The sequence below is a fragment of the Protopterus annectens genome, chromosome 6.part0 (genome assembly GCF_019279795.1).
Source record: "Protopterus annectens isolate FY-2018-M chromosome 6.part0, PAN1.0, whole genome shotgun sequence".
In the NCBI taxonomy this organism is placed as follows: domain Eukaryota; kingdom Metazoa; phylum Chordata; order Ceratodontiformes; family Protopteridae; genus Protopterus; species Protopterus annectens.
Genome location: NC_056737.1, coordinates 1,585,240,757 through 1,585,265,862, shown reverse-complemented (window position 1 = coordinate 1,585,265,862; position 25,106 = coordinate 1,585,240,757). Strand labels below are relative to the sequence as shown.

Below are 25,106 nucleotides of genomic sequence, written 5' to 3'. Positions count from 1 at the left end.
ATATTTTGTAATTTGGTCTGTGTGTTTTGCATATACATATTTGGCCACACATCTATGTCGTCTGATTTACACTTTCCTTTATTTTATTTATTTTACATTTGTTTACCGGGATAATCCGAATAGTTTATTCATGTATATATCTAGCTAACATTGCATGTTTTTGTGACAATCTTATATCACCCAGTCATTTTTTGGTCCTTTTGTTAATTTCTGGTTTCTTTATATATTTTCTACACCAACGGAACACCAACACACTTTTGGATAGTGTTAACAGAAATTGGAATATACTTTTAGCAAACCATAGGCTATCAGAAATTTTACTGGACAAATGCCTCTTTTCTTTCCAGAGCGGCAGGAATTTAGGGTCCTATTTCAGTCATTATAAAAGGGCCTTTCCTTGTACAGGTTTTGAATAATCCCAAAGAACAATCATAGGGGAATCTTTATATGGATGTGTACCATGTGGTCATTCTGTACATTATACCAGGATTGCTAAATCCAACCACTTTTCCAGTAAAAATACAGGGACTGTTTTTGACATACAATTTTTGGCAAATTGTGGTACGGATTGAGTGATATACCTAGCCACATGTTCATGTTGAGCTTTTTATATAGGCCAAACCTCTCGACCAGTAAGATTACAGATATCTGAACATATGAGTGACATCGGATTAAAAAACTCTATTAGTGCACTTTATAAACACACTTTGGCACACACGACAGCTAATTTTGGGTTTACCATCATTGATAGAATTATAGGTGATAGGGTGAATAAACTTGGTTGGCACAATATACTTGATAATAAAGAAAAGAAATGGATTATTAAACTGGAGGGTTTATTTCCACCTGGACTTAATGAGCAATTATAGCCATCCAATCAGCAGAGTTCCCTAACAATATATATATATTTATATATATATGTATTGTATCATGGGGCATGATTAATGTGCTTTTTTTCACACTTTGCAAATATAGTCATGGGTTATTGGGAGTGCACTGTGTTAGAACCAATAGTCATGGAATACCAGATTACATTTTTTAAGAGATTTATTGATGACTTGATTTTTGTCACGATTGGGGACGTACAAGAAGTACAAAGTTTTGTTGACGCCCTTAATTCCAGATCAGAATACCTCAAGTTTGTCCTGGGGGATGTGGGACTAAAAGTCCATTTTTTGGATGTGTCACTGGAATGGAATGTTAAGCTTTATAAGTTAGTTAGTGGGATTTCAGGAAATAAACTTTCACCAACAGTTACTTGCACTATACCAGCATGCACCCCCGTCACATAAAGAATAACATTCCAAAAGGACAGCTCGTAAGAGCTAGTCGAATGACAAGTGAAATGGGTGACTTTTTGAAGGAAATAGAATTTATTACTATATTGTTTGTTGAAAGAGGGCATAGCAAGACCCTGTTGAAAGCGCAAGCTGAATATGTCATACAGAATAGAGATAGTCTCTTTCCAGCTATCATTGAGCATGGGTTTTCTAACACTAACACAAAATATAACCATGACAGGAGCACATCAGATATTGGCAACTATTTTTGTTTGGACATGACAGTGGCATTATCAGAAATATCATTTCTGATAACTGGAAAATTCTAGAGGGAAACAAAAACAATCTATTGTGGGGACTCAACCTAGGTTTGTATATAAAAATCAAAACAACATAAAACATTTTAGAAAGAGAGAGAAATAAATTTGTATATTGTCCTAACATGACACAGAAAAAATGGGGCATGCATAAATGTGGGAATTGTAATATATGCAGATACATTTCTGAAGGTCCCTTAGTCAATTTGGAACATCTACCTTATACTTTGAAAGTTCCATGGTATTTTAACTGTAAGAGCAAAGGAGTTGTATACACTGGTATGTGTGCATATTGTAGTGCATTCTACATAGGTATGACCACAAGAGCCCTATGCACTAGAATAAAAGAACATTACTATAGCATTAGAAAACAAGACAAGATAAATGCTTTTTATAAGCATACTATTACCTGTCCTACATACAAAAACATTTTGTTTTCTGTGTTGGAGCAAGGAAGTCATGAATTTTAAAACAAATCTTGAACAAAAGGAGGCTTTATGGCAAATCAGACTAAATTCAGACAAAACACCTGGTATAAATGATGCTGTCAACATTAAATGTTTTTTGAAAGACCGTAGAGTCTATATAAGGAAATAACTTCCTAAACTCTGAATTTTTATTGATTAACTGTGTAATTGTTTAAGTGGAAAGATGTGTTTATTGGTGCAGAAATTTTTCAAACTTGTTTTTAAACGTAAAGTTGAGTTTGTATATTTTATTCTGAAGAAGTTTGGTTTCGAAAGTGAGGATTAAAAGTTTTTATTAAGTAACATCGTATGGATTTTACGTAATAAAAGATTTTAATCCTCGCTTTCTAAACCAAACTTCTTCAGAATAAAATATACAAACTCAACTTCATGTTTAAAAACAATTTTGAAAAATTTCTGCACCAATAACATCGTATGGATTTTATTTACTGCAGTGGTGGTGCTGCGGTAGCATTGTCGCCTCACAGTAAGATGTTGTCCTGTTCGATTCTCAGCTAGAGCATCTTCTGTGTGGAGACATGCCTGAATGGGCATACCTTTGTTGAAGGTTGTGTTTCAAGAGTTGGCAACTCGGCACGTAAAAATCTATTGCCAATCATTAGCAGACCGGAGTTCCACTGTGGCGACTCCTAACCGGGAAAAGCCGAAAGACACAACAACATCATCGTATGGATTTTACTTTGCTTTCCTGCTTTTCCTAGTCTGTTTTTTTTTTGTGTGGTTTTTCAGGACTAATTCTACCACAATATATTTTGCTCAGTTCGCAGAAAATGCTTAGTTGCATTTTTATGCAATAGGAAAGTATGTAAATTTACTTTAATAAGTTCAGTCAGCTAACTGCGTTTTCCATGGGTCATCCATAGTATCTGGTAATAAACATTGACTTGTTTTTCATTTTCAGGTGGTTATAAATTACTCCATAGCAAAAGGACTGAAGTATAACCAGGCAACACCTACATTTCACCAATGGCGAGATGCGCGACAAGTTTATGGCTTGAATTTTGCCAGCAAGGAGGAGGCAACCACTTTCTCTAATGCAATGTTATATGCCCTAAATGCCCTGAATTCACAAGATGGAGGTAAGTTATACTTTTATGTTAAATGTTCTTTTACAGTTTACTATACTGTGTTTTCAGAATGTAAACTATTCGTTACATTTGCTTACACTTTTGCCCATACCTATTTACTGAAGGGAAAGTGTATGATTTGGTTTCATGTCTCGTATTTATGTTTTAGAGGGGCAAAAAGTATACATTTTTATTTCATCTCTGGTGAGATTAATTTTCTGACTAAGATGTTCTGAGCAAACCAGAAACTTAAATGGTCATTGTGAAAGGTTTTTTTTTTTCCATAAGGATGGCTGGAATATAAATAAAACAAAGTGCCTGTGCAGACATGAAAAAAGCATTAATTAGTGTTTGTGTTTATCATCAGAAGTTAAGCAAACAATAAACTGGATAAAACAGTCTTTGGCAGTTATATCTGGTTTACACAAAATTGAATATCACTAACTCTTTTTAAAAATGTAAATTTTGGTGAATTCTTGATTATACCATGGTGGGTTTATGAGACAAAAGCACTTACTGTAAATTTTTATTAAGTTGGTGAACTTATTATTCAGTGCCTTTTTGAGTTTTGCCTTCTCAAGCCATTTGCTGGATAGTTATATCCGGTTACTACAATAATATCACTAATAGTAATTTAAAAATGAGGATCCTGTGAAAATAATGAGAAATATACTGCAAATTATCATAAAATAAAACATAATCCAAAAACATAACCTGTACATTCTTCCAATCATTACTGGAGACACAAACTCAGATCACACCTCTGATTCCCTCCCTTTCATTCCTGTCTTTCTCACTAACATCATAAATCTTACTGACATCACTCTGAACCACCAAACCTCTCTCACTTCCACCTCACTACCACCAGTACTCTGTATATATTCAAGTGACCTTAAATTCATCTTCCTAAAATAAAGAAATAAATAAACATTAGTTTGGATATAGAGAATGCTAGCAGGCCTCCCAATTACAAGCAGCTTGCTATGTGTTCAGGATGTCAAGAAATTCAGCACTTGAGGGGAGTGAAGCAAAGCTTGAGAGGTGAATCCTGACATTCATGCTAAGGGCACATAAACTGTTTACAACTGGAGAAACACAGACACACACACACACACACACACACACACACACACACACACACACACACACACACACACACACACACACACACTTATATGCGCATGCTAAAATATAAATATAGACATATGAAGTCACTGTGCCTGGCTTAGAAAACTCTTATTTGCTAAGTGCAGATTTAATTATTTATATAAATATTTATTTATTGATGAGCCAATTGATGCACTCATAGTTCATAGAAAAGTACTAGGCTAGCTGTCCTTGCAGGCCATTTTTAGCCTAGCCAGTTTCCCATTTTGCGCTCAAATTAATCTATCCCATTTGGTTAGAGATTGGCCTTATCCATCCTGTGGTCAATAATTATATATTATCCCAAATGAGAGTAACTGGGAATAACTAGGATCATACCATAGATAATGTGAGGGACCCATGCATATAACAAAGCATTTAGGAGCTGCCTCTGTCCATTAGTAGTACAGAGGGCAGCCCTGAGGTAATTTTTGTGCTTCCCATCCATAAATCCAAGTTGCGCTTGAATATGGACAGGGATGAACTTTGATTTATGTGGATAGGGAATCTGTTCCACAGCAGTGGTATCCTGTGCAGAATATACCTGTCCTTCTAAACCATTCTGTTGATGCTGCAGAAGAGATTTAGATCATTAGACTGAGTATTTCTGATGCCATTTGATTTGCTGATCTGTAGTAAATCCATCAGCAATGGGTCAGAGAATGCCTTGTATGCCAGACACAGATGAACTTTTAGCAAGCTGTAGGATACTGAGTATAGTGACCTATAATATATTTATTAAATATTAAATATAATACTTATATAATACCTAAAATAATATGATATAAGTATAGTATACAATGCACCTATTTCAACTACAGTTTGTCAAATGTAACAGTTTTGCTAAGACTTCAACTAACTTTTCAAACATTGAAAACAAGAGTATGAAACAAGAAGTTAGAGTTCATTGTGACATGGACTCAAGGGGCTGACGTTTACGTTAATTCATCTGTGCAGTTGATAGCATTAGGTATGCTATGGAGTATGTCCATCACATGTCGCATGAATAATTTCATTCAGTGGCTTAAACATAGTCTAACAGATGAAAGCCAGTACGTAGGCAAACACTACAAACAGTAGCCTCATCAAGTGCACAGAGGGCGGAGACCCAGGTTCATTTAAATATCTGAGTGACAGAGGTCTGCAATGCCCAGTAAACAAGCTATCCAGTTCTGTAAGAGAGAGGTTGCCTAGCAACCCTGCAGTAGGCAGTATGAGCTAAGTAGATGAAAGGCATTCCAATGAAGGAGGCAGTATTTGTCTGCAGTAGGCCATTACATGTAAAAGTGTACATATGTGTTCTTCACTGACATCACTGAAAGTTGGGTGCTGTGGGACTGGGAATTTCAGGCAAAATTTTTATTAAAAAAATCCTTGATTGTGCTGTGTAGCAGCTCTGAATTCTCAACCAACCACCAAGCTAATGTACAATGAGAGAATGAAAAAGGTAAATAGATAACAGATGCAAACCTATGCTCTTCATCTCAACAGGAACAAATTAATTAAAAGAAAATGTTCATATAATGTATGCAGTACTTCATAAACAAACAAATACATACAGTTTGCTGGTTAAATCAAAAGTGAGTGGCCCATATTAAAGGAACTTATAAAGGATACAAACTGCACATAGAAGTGCAGTTCTATGCCTCATATAAGTAATGGCAACCTAAAATTAACAAAGACAGTAATAAATACCCTAAACAAAACGTTGATAACACTTAAGTTACAATTTGCAAATAAAACTATAGCAAGCATCTGAAATACATATTAAACATTTAAGAAAAATGAAAAAAACAAAACATAACCATTTCAGTACAAACTAGCAATACGATATTTTATGTAATAGAGATGGAAACTGATTGTATTTATAGACATTTTTTTACTTGGTAGTAAAAATGTCATGATTAATTGTGTATTGTTATTTTTTTTTTTTACTTAGATGTGTTTTGATAGGTTGCATTGCTTTGCTGTAATGGCATCTACATAAGGTAGTGTTTGTCTTATTGGACATGGAGTTATAGGACACATAATATGGGACTGTGATGTCACATAGAATGTGAGTCTTGCATCATCACATTGATGGCTTTTTGTACGTTAAAGAGATAATGTCTGCTGGTACTAGTTATTGAGCACGTCGCCGGAAGTTAAAAGATGAATGTAAATGTAGAGCAGTTACTTTTGGCACTAATGATAGTGATGGGGTATTGAGGGGTATGTCTCCTAATCACACACCTGACACTGTTGAAATGTAGAAATGTACAGTAATGGCAGATAATAAGCTGAAAAGTGAGAAGTCACGTGGCATACCTGTTCAAATTGTGGAGAGTAAAGTAGCAGGCACATTTGCAGATGTTGCTCTATGCCTGCTTTCCAGAAAGGCAGTGGTAGAAGTGGTTAACAGATAAAGACATAAAAAAACTAATGGCTAGTTGCACACTTATTTTACATTTGTCTCATTTTGATGTATCACAGCTGAAGCTGTGAGTTGGCAAATTTATTTCATAATCTTACACTGATGTTGCAGGGAATTTTGCAGTTGCTCTTATAACGTTACTGACAACTCTGCAAAATTTGATGAATGGATTGCGCATTTGTGTGTCAGGGGGAGCATGGGAGTCAGCTGCATTTATTTACTAATTCTACTGATGGTTCTGTCAAATGTCAAATAAATCATTTAGAGTATATAAAAATGGTATGGAAATTGCTTTTTGAAATCTGTGAAACTGTGGAATGTGTGCCTTCACTGCCTTCACTTAGGTTTATTCTACATATCGTTATGAGCATTTTGCTACAAATTGTACTCACCATAATTTCATTTTTAGTGCTTTGAAGGGCTGCTACTTCTACCTTACTCGAAATATTTGGTATAAACTGCAAGCTTTGGGATTATCAGTATGTTGTGGATATGATATTCCATTTCAACATCTCATTGATTAGGTGATAGCATGCTCCTTTTCGCCTATGGATGAACTAGAGAAGGCATATTCTGAACTCAAAGAGTCTTTTCCACATGAGTCTGAGCCATTTAATAAATAACTTGAGTTTTATGTACGTCATGATAAAAAAAAGAAAATTAACACTAGATGTGCTGCTGCCTCTAGATTCCTCCTTTGTTTCCAATATCGTTCTCATCTGTGTCTGATTTAAATGCCTGTCATTTGGATAGAATGCAGAGTACACTGGAAGGCTTCTATCACTGTGTGTGATGCTTTAAAGAAAGAAGAAGTGTAGAGTTGATAGAAATTATGTTTGCTTTGGTACAAGAGCAGAACCATGTTGATGGCCTTAATTTCAGACTGATTTGAAATGCATTCTTCATGGAATCAATGATTTATTTGCTGATTGATTGCTTTATTCTTTACACTACTTGTCTTTGAATTTCAATGTGATTCATTATGTCGTTATGCCAAAAAATACGTTTTTTTCTTGGATGGATAAATTTGAGTGACAAAAAACATGCAAAAATAAACAAAAGAAGAGTATGTTATCAAAATATTGAACCCAGGCAGCTCATATCAACAAAGAGACACGGTACCTTTAGTTGTTGACATTGTAACGTCTGTGTATATATGGCCAGTGATAATTTGTTTATACATCCCACTACTGGTAAGGAATATAGATTTTTATACTATGCATACTGTTCAACACGTGACCTTGTTTATCTAGCTTACTGTAGCATATGCCCCAGATTCTATGTTGGCAAGACCAACAGGCGTCTCAGAGAGAGAGCGAGAGTGAAGGAACGTATTTACAAGATCACCAAGAAAGACATATCTATAGCCACTGCCAAGCATGTAATACAGGCAGGTTTACATCACACATTCAAGTTTTTGTACTTGAAATAGTGGGTGAGAAGTAGAGAAAGGGAGATAATAGAAACAGAACCGAGAAAATAGAGCAGAAATACATCATTAACTTACAAGCTGATAAACTATACGGACTTAATGATGCAGTCTCATGGAAACCTTTTTTAAGACAGACCTTTAGTACATTAATCACAACTTTCATTGTATTTATTGGGTCCAATATATGTTTTTAGTAGTTTTTCATATTTCACATCCTTCTTTATGTATCCATACATGGATTTTATACTTACATTCTGTAAATTTGTTTATTTCAGATTTCAGCCATTCATACATTTGCCAATCTATATACCATACTGCCTTGTTGATTCTCTATGTGGTCACCATTTGTGATCTTACCTTATATTTACTATTCATGCAATGTTTTAGCTCATTTTGATATTATTGCTTTGTAAATATTAAGTTTTTTATCTCATCACTTTAACTACAGTTATGATTTTTAGTGACTGACTCATTTTGCAAATGCTAGTTTTTTATTTTATTACCCTAACCACAGTTATGACACTACCTGATTTTTCAGTGATTTTCATTCGTTCTTGACCATTGATGGCAACAAGTAAATACTGGCGGAGCTATATAATTCGATCTGATTTTAGAGCTGAGGTCATATGATTAGATAATGAGCACTGATGGGTTGATGGTTTAGGAAGTTTGAATCTTACTGTTTATCTTACGGCAATTCAAGCGATACAGTATACTGACTATGAATTCTTTTGCACAATGTGGAAAAATTTAAGATCATAAGCAGGTAAGCTACCTTGAATCATTATAGAATAGAACTAGATGTGGTTTAACAGATGCAGCATGAAGTTATGAGAAACATAATTACTTACATAATAGGTTTTTAATAATGGTCGTATATTTTTTAATAATGTTCATATATTCTTATGTAAATAAGTTTATATTCTTAGAAAATATTGCTTGAGGCTGGTTTGTTTGTAAATTTATTTGATGATATTAGGAAGTTGGTTGATTACTGTATTATGACATTATGCATCTGATAGAAAGTGCGTTGATTGGTTAGGGAGTCTTTAATGTCTGATGAAGCGTTAACAATAACGTGAAAGCACTTACGTATCTGTTGTTTTGTGCCACAATAAATTCTTTTGACTTGGATATCAGGCCTATCAGTCGTTGTTGTTGTCTCTAAGTGATTATATTCATTTGGATACGTTTTTGTACTTTTTAGACGCTTAATTCTCGTAGTTCGATAATTCGTTTACCTAATATTGTTTGTTGGGCCATTGATGCATATGCAAAATTTGATAAGGTGTGCCATGCCTTTTCTAAACCATCATCAAAAAACAGTAGGTATTGTATCATTTCACTGTACCAGGTATTTACTACTAGTAAATAGTGAATACTATTAAATACTAGTAAGTAGTAAATACTAGTAAGTAGTAAATACTAGTAGTAGTAGTTAGTACTGCAACACTGAATAACAATTTACAATTCACCAGTGTCACTTAACTGTCTGTCGTGCCTTAAAAATGAGCCAATGGTCATGTTGCAGAATTTTGATGGATTCCCTAAAATACAATCCAGTTCTGCATCTGCAACTTACATTCACTTGTCTCATTTAGATACTTCAATTATATTAAGACTTTCCTTAAAATTACTGTTGTTGCTCTCTGTAACATGTTCCTGTTACTGCTTCTGACACTATACTTCCACAATTGCACAAATTTCCTTATGGAAAACAGTTAAGCACCACTTTTCCTACATTAAATTTGTACTACGTGACATTAAAATAATACTTTCAAGTGCACTTTAATAAATAATTACTTTATTTTATGATAGAATGTACTCTGCTCTTGTTATAATGAACTGCAGAATTATTTGGAATGGGTATATCTGTCATTCTTAATTTACACTGCTTTTTAGCACTCACTCTTAAAGATGTCTTATATTACACTTATGCCTATTAGTTCGAATGATTGTATACTCACTGTTTTGAAATATATTAAAATGTTTCGATATCCACCAAATTGCTTATATTTTGCAATCAATTACTATGTGATAAGTTCTAACATTACTTCATCTAAATGCACTTTTGAATAGCTTTTTGTGATATTACAATTCATGACTTAGAGCGCTTTTGATTATTCAGTATATGACCATATATATATATATATATATATATATATATATATATATATATATATATATATATATATATATATATATATATAGGTCTACTTAATATGAGCAAAAGACCATTTGATCGAAAGTTCATTTGATCGAAAACCAGTATTCAAGGCATAAAACTGGGATTTGTCCCCCTCCCCAATGTCGTGCGACCCTGGAGTTGGTATATATAGTTGGGGGGTGTGGGGCTGTACTTTTTGTTTTATTTTCTTCTTTTAAAGGAAACTGGGTGGGGTATGTTGCCCCCCCACCCCCCAATGTGGAGGGCTGTGCCCCCCACACACCCTCTAACAATATATACCACCTCCAGGGTCGCATGACATTGGGGAGGGGGACAAATCCCAGTTTTATGCCTTGAATACTGATTTTCGATCAAATGAACTTTCGAATAAAATGGGATTCCATCAAATGATCTTTTGATCATATGAAGTAGACCCATATATATATATATATATATATATATATATATATATATATATATATATACGCATACATACAACACACACACACACACACACACACACACACATTCCACACTGTGGTGTAATGCAGAATTAACTTGACACTACTAATGCTTTTCAGAAATATGCAGAATTATATATGGACTTTTCACATATCCAGACAGCCATGGTGCGATTTGATGCCAAATGTCTTGTTTAGTCATGTGGGACTCAGTGGTATGCAAAGGAGTTTGGCAGTGATGCAGCTCTGAGATGGGAGATTGAAGATTAAGGCAGTGACTAGATCTGTGCCATACTTCTCAACCTCTTAGTGCAAGAAATCTGGACAAAGCCCGACAAAATGGGGGGACAAAGGCCCAAAAATATGGACACATTTTACATATTGCTCTTATGATCTTAAAAAGTTACTAGAGTAATAGGATATGTTTTAACATACTTTTTCTTAAGGATTTGAAGTCTGAAACCTCAAATGTATGTCAATATTTGGTGACTTTGATCCTCAGATCATGCCAGTGATTTTCCAGAAAACCACAAATTTTATGAAGAACAGACCATAAATATGAGCCAAAAATCTGGGCATTCTGCAAAAATCTGGACAGTTGAGAGATATGATAATATTAAAACAGCAACGGATGTACAACAGACATGCAAATTACATGTCGTGGCCTTTATTGTATTGCTGCCTGGCTTGATATTAAGTTGTACAATTTGCCCCTCTTGCCCTAGTACTTCTATTTTCTGTGTCATACAAGAGTGTAACCATCATTTCACTGCCTCAGTCTTTCTTAGAACAAATAAATATAAACTCCTTATACCTATTTGCACTATTCAAGAAATGTTGCAATATGTATTACATGAACCACTCTGTGACATTGCAAATCCTATGGCGCAGTGAAAACAAAAATAAACAATGTGGCTACTTTTCATGCAATAAATGTTTTGCTCAATAATTCCTGCCTCTGAAATGAACAGCATACTTCTCACAGTAATCTGTAAACATTAACACATAAAATACATTCTGGCACCACACTCAGGCTCACATATCACTAAAACAGCAAGAAAAGTATGGAAAATAGGAATAAAGATCCTTACGAAAGAAAGAAAGAAATATAGAGAAAAAGAAAGAAAGAAAAAGAAATACCGGCTGCCAAAGTGGATTTTCACAAACCAGACACTTTTTTTTTCATGATAAAGTCTCCTTAAACTCATCATGGCCTAACTGTAGCAGTCATCTGAGTCCAATCCCATTGTCTCAGACTGCTGCTCGTATCTCACCACAGAGCTCTGATCTGCTAGCTTAACATGTCCTCTGTTAATGTAGTCATATCACACTGGCTCACTTGTTACAGCTGGAATCTTCTTCACTGACGCTCTTGATCTTCACTTCTGTCTCAGTGACAACACCTACAACAAAGTAGATTGGCTCCCCAGCAAACGTGAAATGCTGCATGCTCTCATAGAACTTTAATCAGTATCTAGCAAGTTCCACAAACTGAACAGCAGCCATCATACCTCAAGGATCGGTGATGATTCTCTACAACACTGTAAGGTAGGCCTAGCATACAGAAGGTTGCTCTTTTATACAGGACTGCTTTTGTTTACACTGACAAGAAAATCATAGTATATTTTGTATCAAATAACACAAATTATGACTATGTTGTTTACCATACTGTTAGTGAAAGAACATAGTTATTATCTTAGAAAGTTAGATCTACTATGAATTTAAATCATGTTTAATCGACACATGGTTACTCTAACACAAATCATCTAAAAACTTTTGACATCACTAGTTTAAAGAGTGACATATCAAGGCTGTAAAATTCACAAAAAATTCATTGAAGGTGGCAAGCCCCCTGCACCCCCTGATGTGGTTGGGGGCAAGACCACAACCCCCCAACTATAGATATGCCAGTATTGACACTGACAGGCTCAAAGAAGAAGGAGGTGGAAGTGAGGACAATGAAATAACTACCTTCTTGCTCTTCCAAGTCCAGCCACTATGACAGAATAACAGCAGTCTTTTAGATTCCATGTTCTGCGTGTCAGTCAACCCATCACTGACAAACAGCAGGGCTTCCCAATAACTAGAATGTCTAGAGGGTTTACACAAAATTGTTCTTGTTGTGTTCATTGCACAGTAACAGGTGACTATAGAAAACAGTAACACCCAGGATACAGTGCACCAAGCTTCACCTGAGGAAATCCATACCTCATGGTACACAAACCTAAACACACACCTCTCTCCAAGTCTACAAGTGAAAACAAATTAAATGAAAAATAACAGCATTTTTTTAGTTTGCACTACATTTATGCAAATAACTTCACTTATAGAAACACAACAACTGTAATGCAGGACATAAAGAAAAAAATAAATAGCACAATGAAACATTATTCTGTGCTCTTTGTCCTATGGCATATCCATATTTTTTCAACAGTAATAACCAAAAAGAAAAAATAATCACCAGTGGGCAGAGGTGTAAGGGAGACAGCAGCCTCCATCACCTATATAAAACAATCACAATTATTGAATTTATTTAGTGCACACCAGGTTAGACAGATATAACAATAATATACTGAATTCTGAACTATGTATCAGATCAATAGATGCATAAACATTTTAACCATGTGACAGGGAGGATGAAGAGGAATGCAACCCTCCACCCGTGGATGATGGTACTGCAAGTTGTTTACTTCTTTCTAAAACTTGCATGAGTGAACAATAGGGATTACTCTGCACCACAACAAACCAATAAGTAGCTGTTAGGACACAATTATAGTGATGCATTTTATACTGATCGACATCTGACACTTGGAGATCCTTAATGTACCAGCAACTACAAGTGGCAGTGTCTATAATGGATCAGATGTCATTACGTTACGAGCTGAGCTCACATAACTGAAACATTCTCTGCTACGTACTGGCACTGTTTGGAAGGCACAAGCCTATATAGCAAAGGATCAAATGCACACACACAGACACACACTTGCACACACAAACACATAAACACACACGTGCCCGTGCACGCACACACACACACACACACACACACACACACACACACACACACACACACACACACACACACACACACTACCACATATACACATGCATATGCACACACACCCACATTCATACAACTACACACACGTGCATACAAATACACGAACATGCCCAAAGACGCACATGTACACACACACATGCACAGACACACATGCGCAAACACATACACATGCACAAAGACACACATGCACAAACATGCTTGTTATTTGAATTGTAAATTAAAATGTAATAAAATGCAGAATTTTTAATGTGATATTTATCCCCAGGCTTGCCTATCATCAAGATTCAGTCAGACATTGACAGACACCATCATCCAGGCACCAGTGAGGGTGGTTTGTGCTGTCACTGGCATCCTGATTTGCAGTTTTCTTTTTTATGGGCTGACCTTATCTCTTAATAGCGCCACATGTCTGCCACCACGTTGCTGCCTTAAGACTCTTGTCACACTGATTCAGCCACCTGCTGTGGTGCCTTCTGTGCAGAGTTTACATATCCTTCCTGTGTCCATCTGAGTTTTTCTGACTTGGATTACTAGTTGGCAGTGTGTGTGTGCGTGTGTGTGTGTGTGTGTGTGTGTGTGTGTGTGTGTGTGTGTGTGTGTGTGTGTGTGTGTGTGTGTGTGCATCCTGTGATGGATGGACATTTCATCCAAGACAGCTTCTATGTCTTTTGTTTGCTGGGATAGGTTCTAGCTGCCCATGACCTTGCATATCATGAAATGCATATCAGAAAATTAAAGAATAAATTTACTCAGGTTGTGTCTGAAAATGTTTAATTTTGATTAATGCACTACTTCAATGTTGTTGTTGCTGTTGTTTGTCTTTCGGCTTTTCCTGGTTAGGGGTCACCACAGCGGAACTCCAGTCCGCTAATGATTGGCAGTTGTTTATTTTATGGTATTGAGTTGCCAGCGCAACGACCAACCTTCAACAAAGGCACGCCCATTCAACACATGTCTTTCAAACACCCACTCGACTGCAGGGAGGACATGCAGACTCTACACAGAAGGTACTCCCAACCCAAGCCGAGAATCGAACAGGAGAATCTCTTGCTGTGAGGCAATAACGCCACTGCTGCACCACCGCAGAATACATTAATGCACTACTCCAATAAACAAGCATAAATACATATATAAATAAATGACAATGGATGAACATATTCTGCAAATTTCTGATACTGGGGTTGCACTAAAAACTAAATAAGTTGACACTCTGAAAAAAATTGCTAAAATTATATATGCCTGATACTGGATGTGTAGTTTGTCCTTAAGGGTAAAATGTTTGCCCCATCTGGCTTTAAACTCATTGAAAAAAGTAGTCAGACAAATAGGGAAATCACTTCTTCAATGAGGAGATTTGTTCTTATTTCAGCTCCTGGTGGTTGGAAGTGGTTTCTTTCATGTTTGCTGGTTAATTCTGGAGATGGAGACAGGCAAGCAGCAAAAGACAGAATTATAGGCATAGAGAAGGAAGGATTAGAGCAAACAAGATGATAATTTATGAAAACATAAAGTGAATTTTCTACCAGTAAGAGTAACTCGAAGGACTCGAGAGCTTGCGAAAGGAGGAAGAGGTGGATGATAACTTAACACCTCGCTTCTCATCAAACACTTAATATTAGAACTATCTTAACTGACAGTAAGATACAAAATGTTACTTGGATTGTCAGAGATGGATGGACTGTTTTCTATATATTTTTTGTTTATTTTTGTTTTTTAGAACAGGTCAAAAGAGAGTCTGATTGAAAGTAGAGCTGAACTGATATCTATGTATAACCAAGATGTCTTCTATCTAAACCATAAGGGATTTTGTATTAGAAAGCAATTTTGGATTATTGAATATTATGTAAATACTGCATATGTAAATTTATTCATAGGAACTTAATTTTCTGCACCTACTATATTTTTGCTATTGGCTGATTTTTTTTTTTTTTTATCATTGGTGTCTCAGGCTGACATTACATGAATTAGCTGCCTTTGTATTATATTTATGTAACTGGATTTTTTTCAAGCTCTTCTTGTAGTTTGTCTTTGTGTTTGCTATGTGGCTTGTGTTGTGACTGAAAAGGATCTTTATACCAGCTAAGTAACCCTGTTAACAAGCAACCAGTAAACAAATATTGGGTTCAAAGTCTTACATAAACTGGGCAGAAATGCCCTTAGATCAGCTTAAACTGCAGAATGAGCAAGGTTTACAACAGATGACACAAACAGCTGGCTGCTGAAGATACAGTTGTTTGGACTTGATACTTTTGGAACCATACTGACCATCCAGACTCATTTATTTATGGACAGTTAAGACATATGATATGACTCAACACTCCTAAGGAGGGTACTGTTGCCCATTGCACAGCTCTAAAGCCAGACTGAGAGACTAGATAAGAAACACTCATCTAAACAGATTAACTAGCAAACAATAACTTTATCTAGTAGCTTAAAGAGTTAAGGGTGAACAATGGGTCATGGTCACCTTTCTTGAAAACTTGAGCTCTTCAACAAGTCTTTCTGAAAGATAGAATCAACCCAGTCTAAAAAGATGGAGTCATCTAATGGGTACTAAGGGGAAATAATCACTTTTAATTACACAGACTCCTTATTATCAGTAGCTGTACTGGAGTCAGTATACACATATCACTGAGAAACCGAACAGCATCAGAAGTTTCTAATAGCTCTTTTTTATTATTATTTTTATTGATTGATTTATTGCTGCCTATTTCAATTGACTTGCCCATTTGTTCCTCATTAGAGTGAGAGTTAATTGCAGAAGGTCATCATCAGGCAGCTATCAGTTTTCTTTTTCAGCTTATGTGGCTAAATCCCTCCCCTAGCAGCTGACATGACCAATCAGAATGTGAGAGCTGACTATGCCTTCCCCACTCACTGCATGTTCCCTAGGACTACTTTATTACTGCAGTCTGACAGTGTCATGTGCATGGCTGACATGACCAATCAGAATGTGAGAGCTGACTATGCCTTCCCCACTCACTGCATGTTCCCTAGAACTACTTTATTACTGCAGTCTGACAGTGTCATGTGCATGTCCCTTGCTCATATACATGCTTTGATCTTACTTCAAAAGACAAAACCACCTTCACCCCCAGGGGGTGAGTTGATGTTGGCTACTCATTCACATTCTGCCTTGTTGGCTCCTCCGGCATTCAGGTCACTAATTTAACTTAGGTCACCTCAGTTATAGTCAAGGCTTATCCTTAATGCCACAGAAATGACCAAATTTCTATAGTTTTAGAGAGTAAAGCATTCCTACAATGGGATCAGAATAGCCAAAATATGAATAATTTTAAACAGCAATAACACACCCAATGATATGTTTACTTTCTCATGTTGTTGTTTAAAATCTGGGAAGATACTTTTTCTTTTAAGAAACAGAAGACATATCCTGTCCAATTGCATTCTGTACAAAATCTGCCTTAACTAGGCCTCAACTTTAATAAATGCCACAGTTCCCCCTTTGGCTATCACCGTTTCTACATATTTTTTTTTATTTTTTTCCTTGTAATTTTTCTCACTATAAAAGTATAAAACAGTATCAATTGATTTTTATTTCTACTATCCATTAGATCTTCAAACTCTACCGACTGACATGAGCATCGTGAATAGTTATATTTGTGTTTGTTAATGAAGTAGGTTGAAATAAAAACAAAACACTTTTCAGTTATGATCTAAGCATATAATTTATGTCATACAAGTGATATTATTTATATAACTTATGCATAGTCATATAGTGACTTTAAAAAGCTACGATAAAGTATGTACATAATATCACGTCTCACATAAATAATAGTCTCTTGAAAATTTCTTATTGCTTCTCATTTTCTAAAAGTTGATCCTATATTGCATTTCCACATTAAAATTTCTGTCTCTGTCATAACAGAATGTATGGTTAATTTTGGTAGTATACCTTTGCTAAAAAGCTGCATATGTTTTGTTTGAAAGACAAGTGAAAAATGTTATAATAGAAAATTGGCCAAATCTATACAGCTAATGCCTCATAAATAGGTATAGTTTTAATAGCCTCACGTAGTAATAAAATAAAATTATACCATAATTTTCTCATTAGGTAAAAGTCACGGCTGTTTTAAAACTCTTTCTGCTAAATATTGACTTCTTATATCATTGTCATAAAATCAAAATAAGAAAGTTTCCATATGTACTGCTTCAAATGTTTACGGAGGCTTTGTAAAAAGAGACGTTACCTGCCTTCCAAGAAAGGATACTTTTGCAAGGAAGGACTTAGCTAAAGCAGAAAAGTTATTCCACTAGATTTCACCTAGGATACACAAAGCTCATCCCCACTTATGTAAGCTGATTAATGCAGGTAGGTTAATTTATAAGATGACGAGAAGATATAATTCAGGGACAGCTAGGCCCACAGTGAGAAAGTTCATATTTCTGCCTCACACTTTTGTATCACGTCAGATCTGACATTAGTGTTTTCCCTGGTGCCCCAAGCATTGCACATCTGTACCATTACACATACACACACACACACACACACACACACACACACACACACACACACACACAGCCGTAACTTCATTCATGACCCTACAGACATCCCTATAGATATCCACACAAACAGGCATGCACTAGCATACCTCCAATCTCCCATGTTTTCTGTGAACTTACCTGTAGCCCAACTCCTTCCAAAGGACTAAATGAGTGAGCACCATCTTTTGACAGCAGTCACTTTTTCCTCTAATATTTGGAAATTTCCTTGTCTAATTTTGTATGTGCATGTGTGTGTGTATGTGTGTGTGTGTGTGTGTCTGTGTGTGTGTGTGTGTGTGTGTGTGTGTGTGTGTGTGTGTGTGTGTGAATTTTACATTCAAATATTAGTGATCATATGATAGTTATATTTATATCATGGAGCCTAGGGATATTAGGGATCATATGATATTTATATTTATATCATGCAGCCTAGTGATATTAGTGATCATATGGTATTTATATTTATATCATGGAGCCTAGTGATATTAATATCATGGAGCCTAGTGATATTAGTGATCATATATTTACATTTATATCATGGAGCCTATTGATATTAGTGATCATATGTTATTTATATTTATCTCATGGATCCTAGTGATATTAGTGATCATAGGACATTTATATTAATATCATGGAGCCTAGTGCTATTAGTGATCATATACATTTATATCATGGAGCCTATTGATATTAGTGATCATATGTTATTTATATCATGGAGCCTAGTGATATTAGTGATCATATGACATTTATATTACTATCCTGGAGCCTAGTGACAGTATTGTTTACAGAATAACATAGGTTTCAAAGCTTACCAACATGATTATGTTGGGTCTGTAGTTGTTATATACAAACTGACACTATCTTAATCTGCAGTCTAATGAAGTATTTTCCATACAGTTGACAGAGTCACTGCATATTCTCACAATACTCCTGGTGTTCAGTAAATCGTTTCCTTATGCAATCTCATCTTGAAGCTTCAAGCAGATGAAACCAGAAGGTTTCTATGGATGGTTAAAAGCAGGAAAAGTATATTTTCAGGAGAATCCCTTTTACTCCCTCATGTGGGCATTTCACTACCCTCAGTATTACTTGTTTATACAGGCACCAATGTCCAACAACCACAGAAAAAAAGGACAAAGCTAAAACCACAGTGGATCAGTAAAAGCACTGTAACAGAAACATTACCAACAATGAATTACTATGACAAACTTCAAATGATGAGTTGCATCTTGCCCAGGTATGGGTGATAAGTTGCAACCTCAGTCATTTGAAACTCAAACACTAGTAAGAAAACTGAGTATATACCATGTCTCCTTCAACTTAATAATTGTATTGTATGGAAACTGAACACTATTTTTCAGTTCTACTTTAATCATCACTTTATAAGTCCTTCTTGGTTAAATAGGTTCCCAATAGAAGGCATCTAATTTTCTCTCTCAGTTGTTAATCATATCCTTATTTATATGTTTAAAAGTCCTAAGCAGCTAGTAGAGTTTTTTTTTTTTTTATACTGAATAGATATTAACACATTTAACCTTTCATCAGAGGTTAATCAACGGTTTCACCTACGGTTACATTATTTTCAAAACTGCTCTGTAAATCATGCTTCACTTTTCTCTTGTCTCATTGACTTGCTTAGCACATGTACTGTTAATACTATCAGATACTTCATTTGATTTCTTTTTCAGTCACAATTACTTACCCTGAAAATGTTGTCCCGGTGTATATATTTTGACACAGTAACCTTGTTTTTGCAACATTAATTATATAACTCTAACATTTTGGAATTTATTCAAACCATCAAATATGGTGCCCTACGAATATCCTGAATAAATGTTGTTAATAAGAATCCATTGTCATATAAATTTGTACTTTCTGTACTAGAACATTATTAAAATAAAAGCCAAATAATCATTTGAAAAAGGGGACTAAAGGCCTGCTACATTTTACAAAGAAGTTCAAAAATTAAATACACTGCATGGTTACTACTTTCCAAACATCTTAAAATCTACAAATGTTGATTTTACTTACCTAACAGCCAAAATATAAATATTGTGTAATACAATAAATACTACTTCTATGAGAAACTATAGTATTTTTTGTCTACAATCAGACCTATAACCATCATTGGCTTTTTAGCTTTTATCAAATCAAAAATGCCTTCCATTTGAAGCTGTCCTTTCATAGGTTAATAGGTTCATACTAGGCTATCTGCCCTGGGGCAATTATGCTCATTATGATACTCCAATAAACAAGCATAAATAAATATATAAATAAATGACAATGGATGAACATATTCTGCAAATTTGTGATACTGGGGTTGCACTAAAAACTAAATAAGTTGACACTCTGAAAAAAATTGCTAAAATTATATATGCCTGATACTGGATGTGTAGTTTGTCCTTAAGGGTAAAATGTTTGCCCCATCTGGCTTTAAACTCATTGAAAAAAGTAGTCAGACAAATAGGGAAATCACTTCTTCAATGAGGAGATTTGTTCTTATTTCAGCTCCTGGTGGTTGGAAGTGGTTTCTTTCATGTTTGCTGGTTAATTCTGGAGATGGAGACAGGCAAGCAGCAGAAGACAGAATTATAGGCATGGAGAAGGAAGGATTATAGCAAACAAGATGATAATTTATGAAAACATAAAGTAAATTTTCTACCAGTAAGAGTAACTCGAAGGACTCGAGAGCTTGCGAAAGGAGGAAGAGGTGGATGATAACTTAACACCTCGCTTCTCGTCAAACACTTAATATTAGAACTATCTTAACTGACAGTAAGATACAAAATGTTACTTGGATTGTCAGAGATGGATGGACTGTTTTCTATATATTTTTTGTTTATTTTTGTTTTTTAGAACAGGTCAAAAGAGAGTCTGATTGAAAGTAGAGCTGAACTGATATCTATGTATAACCAAGATGTCTTCTATCTAAACCATAAGGGATTTTGTATTAGAAAACAATTTTGGATTATTGAATATTATGTAAATATTGCATATGTAAATTTATTCATAGGAACTTAATTTTCTGCACCTACTATATTTTTGCTATTGGCTGATTTTTTTTTATCATTGGTGTCTCAGGCTGACATTACATGAATTAGCTGCCTTTGTATTATATTTATGTAACTGGATTTTTTCAAGCTCTTCTTGTAGTTTGTCTTTGTGTTTGCTATGTGGCTTGTGTTGTGACTGAAAAGGGTCTTTATACCAGCTAAGTAACCCTGTTAACAAGCAACCAGTAAACAAATATCGGGTTCAAAGTCTTACATAAACTGGGCAGAAACGCCCTTAGATCAGCTTAAACTGCAGAATGAGCAAGGTTTACAACAGATGACACAAACAGCTGGTTGCTGAAGATACAGTTGTTTGGACCTTATACTTTTAGAACCATACTGACCATTCAGACTCATTTATTTATGGACAGTTAAGACATATGATATGACTCAACACTCCTAAGGAGGGTACTGTTGCCCATTGCACAGCTCTAAAGCCAGACTGAGAGACTAGATAAGAAACACTCATCTAAACAGATTAACTAGCAAACAATAACTTTATCTAGTAGCTTAAAGAGTTAAGGGTGAACAATGGGTCATGGTCACCTTTCTTGAAAACTTGAGCTCTTCAACAAGTCTTTCTGAAAGATAGAATCAACCCAGTCTAAAAAGATGGAGTCATCTAATGGGTACTAAGGGGAAATAATCACTTTTAATTACACAAACTCCTTATTATCAGTAGCTGTACTGGAGTCAGTATACACATATCACTGAGAAACCGAACAACATCAGAAGTTTCTATTAGTTCTTTTTTATTATTATTTTTATTGATTGATTTATTGCTGCCTATTTTAATTGACTTGCCCATTTGTTCCTCATTAGAGTGAGAGTTAATTGCAGAAGGTCATCATCAGGCAGCTATCAGTTTTCTTTTTCAGCTTATGTGGCTAAATCCCTCCCCTAGCAGCTGACATGACCAATCAGAATTTGAAAGCTGACTATGCCTTCCCCACTCACTGCATGTTCCCTAGGACTACTTTATTACTGCAGTCTGACAGTGTCATGTGCATGGCTGACATGACCAATCAGAATGTGAGAGCTGACTATGCCTTCCCCACTGACTGCATGTTCCCTAGGACTACTTTATTACTGCAGTCTGACAGTGTCATGTGCATGTCCCTTGCCCATATACATGCTTTGATCTTACTTCAAAAGACAAAACCACCTTCACCCCCAGGGGGTGAGTTGATGTTGGCTACTCATTCACATTCTGCCTTGTTGGCTCCTCCGGCATTCAGGTCACTAACTTAACTTAGGTCACCTCAGTTATAGTCAAGGCTTATCCTTAATGCCACAGAAATGACCAAATTTCTATAGTTTTAGAGAGTAAAGCATTCCTACAATGGGATCAGAATAGCCAAAATATGAATAATTTTAAACAGCAATAACACACCCAATGATATGTTTACTTTCTCATGTTGTTGTTTAAAATCTGGGAAGATACTTTTTCTTTTAAGAAACAGAAGACATATCCTGTCCAATTGCATTCTGTACAAAATCGGCCTTAACTAGGCCTCAACTTTAATAAATGCCACAGTTCCCCCTTTGGCTATCACCGTTTCTACATATTTTTTTTTATTTTTTTCCTTGTAATTTTTCTCACTATAAAAGTATAAAACAGTATCAATTGATTTTTATTTCTACTATCCATTAGATCTTCAAACTCTACCGACTGACATGAGCATCGTGAATAGTTATATTTGTGTTTGTTAATGAAGTAGGTTGAAATAAAAAAAAAAAACTTTTCAGTTATGATCTAAGCATATAATTTATGTCATACAAGTGATATTATTTATATAACTTATGCATAGTCATATAGTGACTTTAAAAAGCTACGATAAAGTATGTACATAATATCACGTCTCACATAAATAATAGTCTCTTGAAAATTTCTTATTGCTCCTCATTTTCTAAAAGTTGATCCTATATTGCATTTCCACATTAAAATTTCTGTCTCTGTCATAACAGAATGTATGGTTAATTTTGGTAGTATACCTTTGCTAAAAAGCTGCATATGTTTTGTTTGAAAGACAAGTGAAAAATGTTATAATAGAAAATTGGCCAAATCTATACAGCTAATGCCTCATAAATAGGTATAGTTTTAATAGCCTCACGTAGTAATAAAATAAAATTATACCATAATTTTCTCATTAGGTAAAAGTCACGGCTGTTTTAAAACTCTTTCTGCTAAATATTGACTTCTTATATCATTGTCATAAAATCAAAATAAGAAAGTTTCCATATGTACTGCTTCAAATGTTTACGGAGGCTTTGTAAAAAGAGACGGTACCCGCCTTCCAAGAAAGGATACTTTTGCAAGGAAGGACTTAGCTAAAGCAGAAAAGTTATTCCACTAGATTTCACCTAGGATACACAAAGCTCATCCCCACTTATGTAAGCTGATTAATGCAGGTAGGTTAATTTATAAGATGACGAGAAGATATAATTCAGGGACAGCTATGCCCACAGTGAGAAAGTTCATATTTCTGCCTCACACTTTTGTATCACGTCAGATCTGGCATTAGTGTTTTCCCTGGTGCCCCAAGCATTGCAAATCTGTACCATTGCACATACACACACAGACACACACACACACACACACACACACACACACACACACACACACACACAGCCGTAACTTCATTCATGACCCTACAGACATCCCTATAGATATCCACACAAACATGCATGCACTAGCATACCTCCAATCTCCCATGTTTTCTGTGAACTTACCTGTAGCCCAACTCCTTCCAAAGGACTAAATGAGTGAGCACCATCTTTTGACAGCAGTCACTTTTTCCTCTAATATTTGGAAATTTCCTTGTCTAATTTTGTATGTGCATGTGTGTGTGTGTGTGTGTGTGTGTGTGTGTGTGTGTGTGTGTGTGTGTGTGTGAATTTTACATTCAAATATTAGTGATCATATGATATTTATATTTATATCATGGAGCCTAGGGATATTATGGATCATATGATATTTATATTTATATCATGGAGCCTAGGGATATTAGGGATCATATGATATTTATATTTATATCATGGAGCCTAGTGATATTAGTGATCATATGGTATTTATATTTATATAATGGAGCCTAGTGATATTAGTGATCATACGATATTTACATTTATATCATGGAGCCTAGTGATATTAATATCATGGAGCCTAGTGATATTAGTGATCATATATTTACATTTATATCATGGAGCCTATTGATATTAGTGATCATATGTTATTTATATTTATATCATGGAGCCTAGTGATATTAGTGATCATATGACATTTATATTACTATCATGGAGCCTAGTGATATTAGTGATCATATGACATTTATATTAATATCCTGGAGCCTAGTGACAGTATTGTTTACAGAATAACATAGGTTTCAAAGCTTACCAACATGATTATGTTGGGTCTGTAGTTGGTATATACAAACTGACACTATCTTGTCATTAATCTGCAGTCTAATGAAGTATTTTCCATACAGTTGACAGAGTCACTGCATATTCTCACAATACTCCTCGTGTTCAGTAAATCGTTTCCTTATGCAATCTCATCTTGAAGCTTCAAGCAGATGAAACCAGAAGGTTTCTATGGATGGTTAAAAGCAGGAAAAGTATATTTTCAGGAGAATCCCTTTTACTCCCTCATGTGGGCATTTCACTACCCTCAGTATTACTTGTTTATACAGGCACCAATGTCCAACAACCACAGAAA

The 25,106-nt window shown here is 35.3% G+C and overlaps 1 protein-coding gene across 6 annotated transcripts in view; it reads left to right on the top strand.

The window, feature by feature from the left end:
* EVL (Enah/Vasp-like) overlaps positions 1 to 25,106 on the top strand; it is a 1,573,360-nt gene that overhangs the window by 734,803 nt on the left and 813,451 nt on the right. For all 6 annotated transcript variants that reach the window (XM_044075040.1, XM_044075035.1, XM_044075032.1 and 3 more), the window contains one exon: positions 2,987 to 3,164. In XM_044075040.1, coding sequence (XP_043930975.1) covers positions 3,125 to 3,164 — 40 coding nt within the window. In that variant the 5' untranslated portion in view covers positions 2,987 to 3,124. The remainder of the gene's footprint in view (positions 1 to 2,986; positions 3,165 to 25,106) is intronic.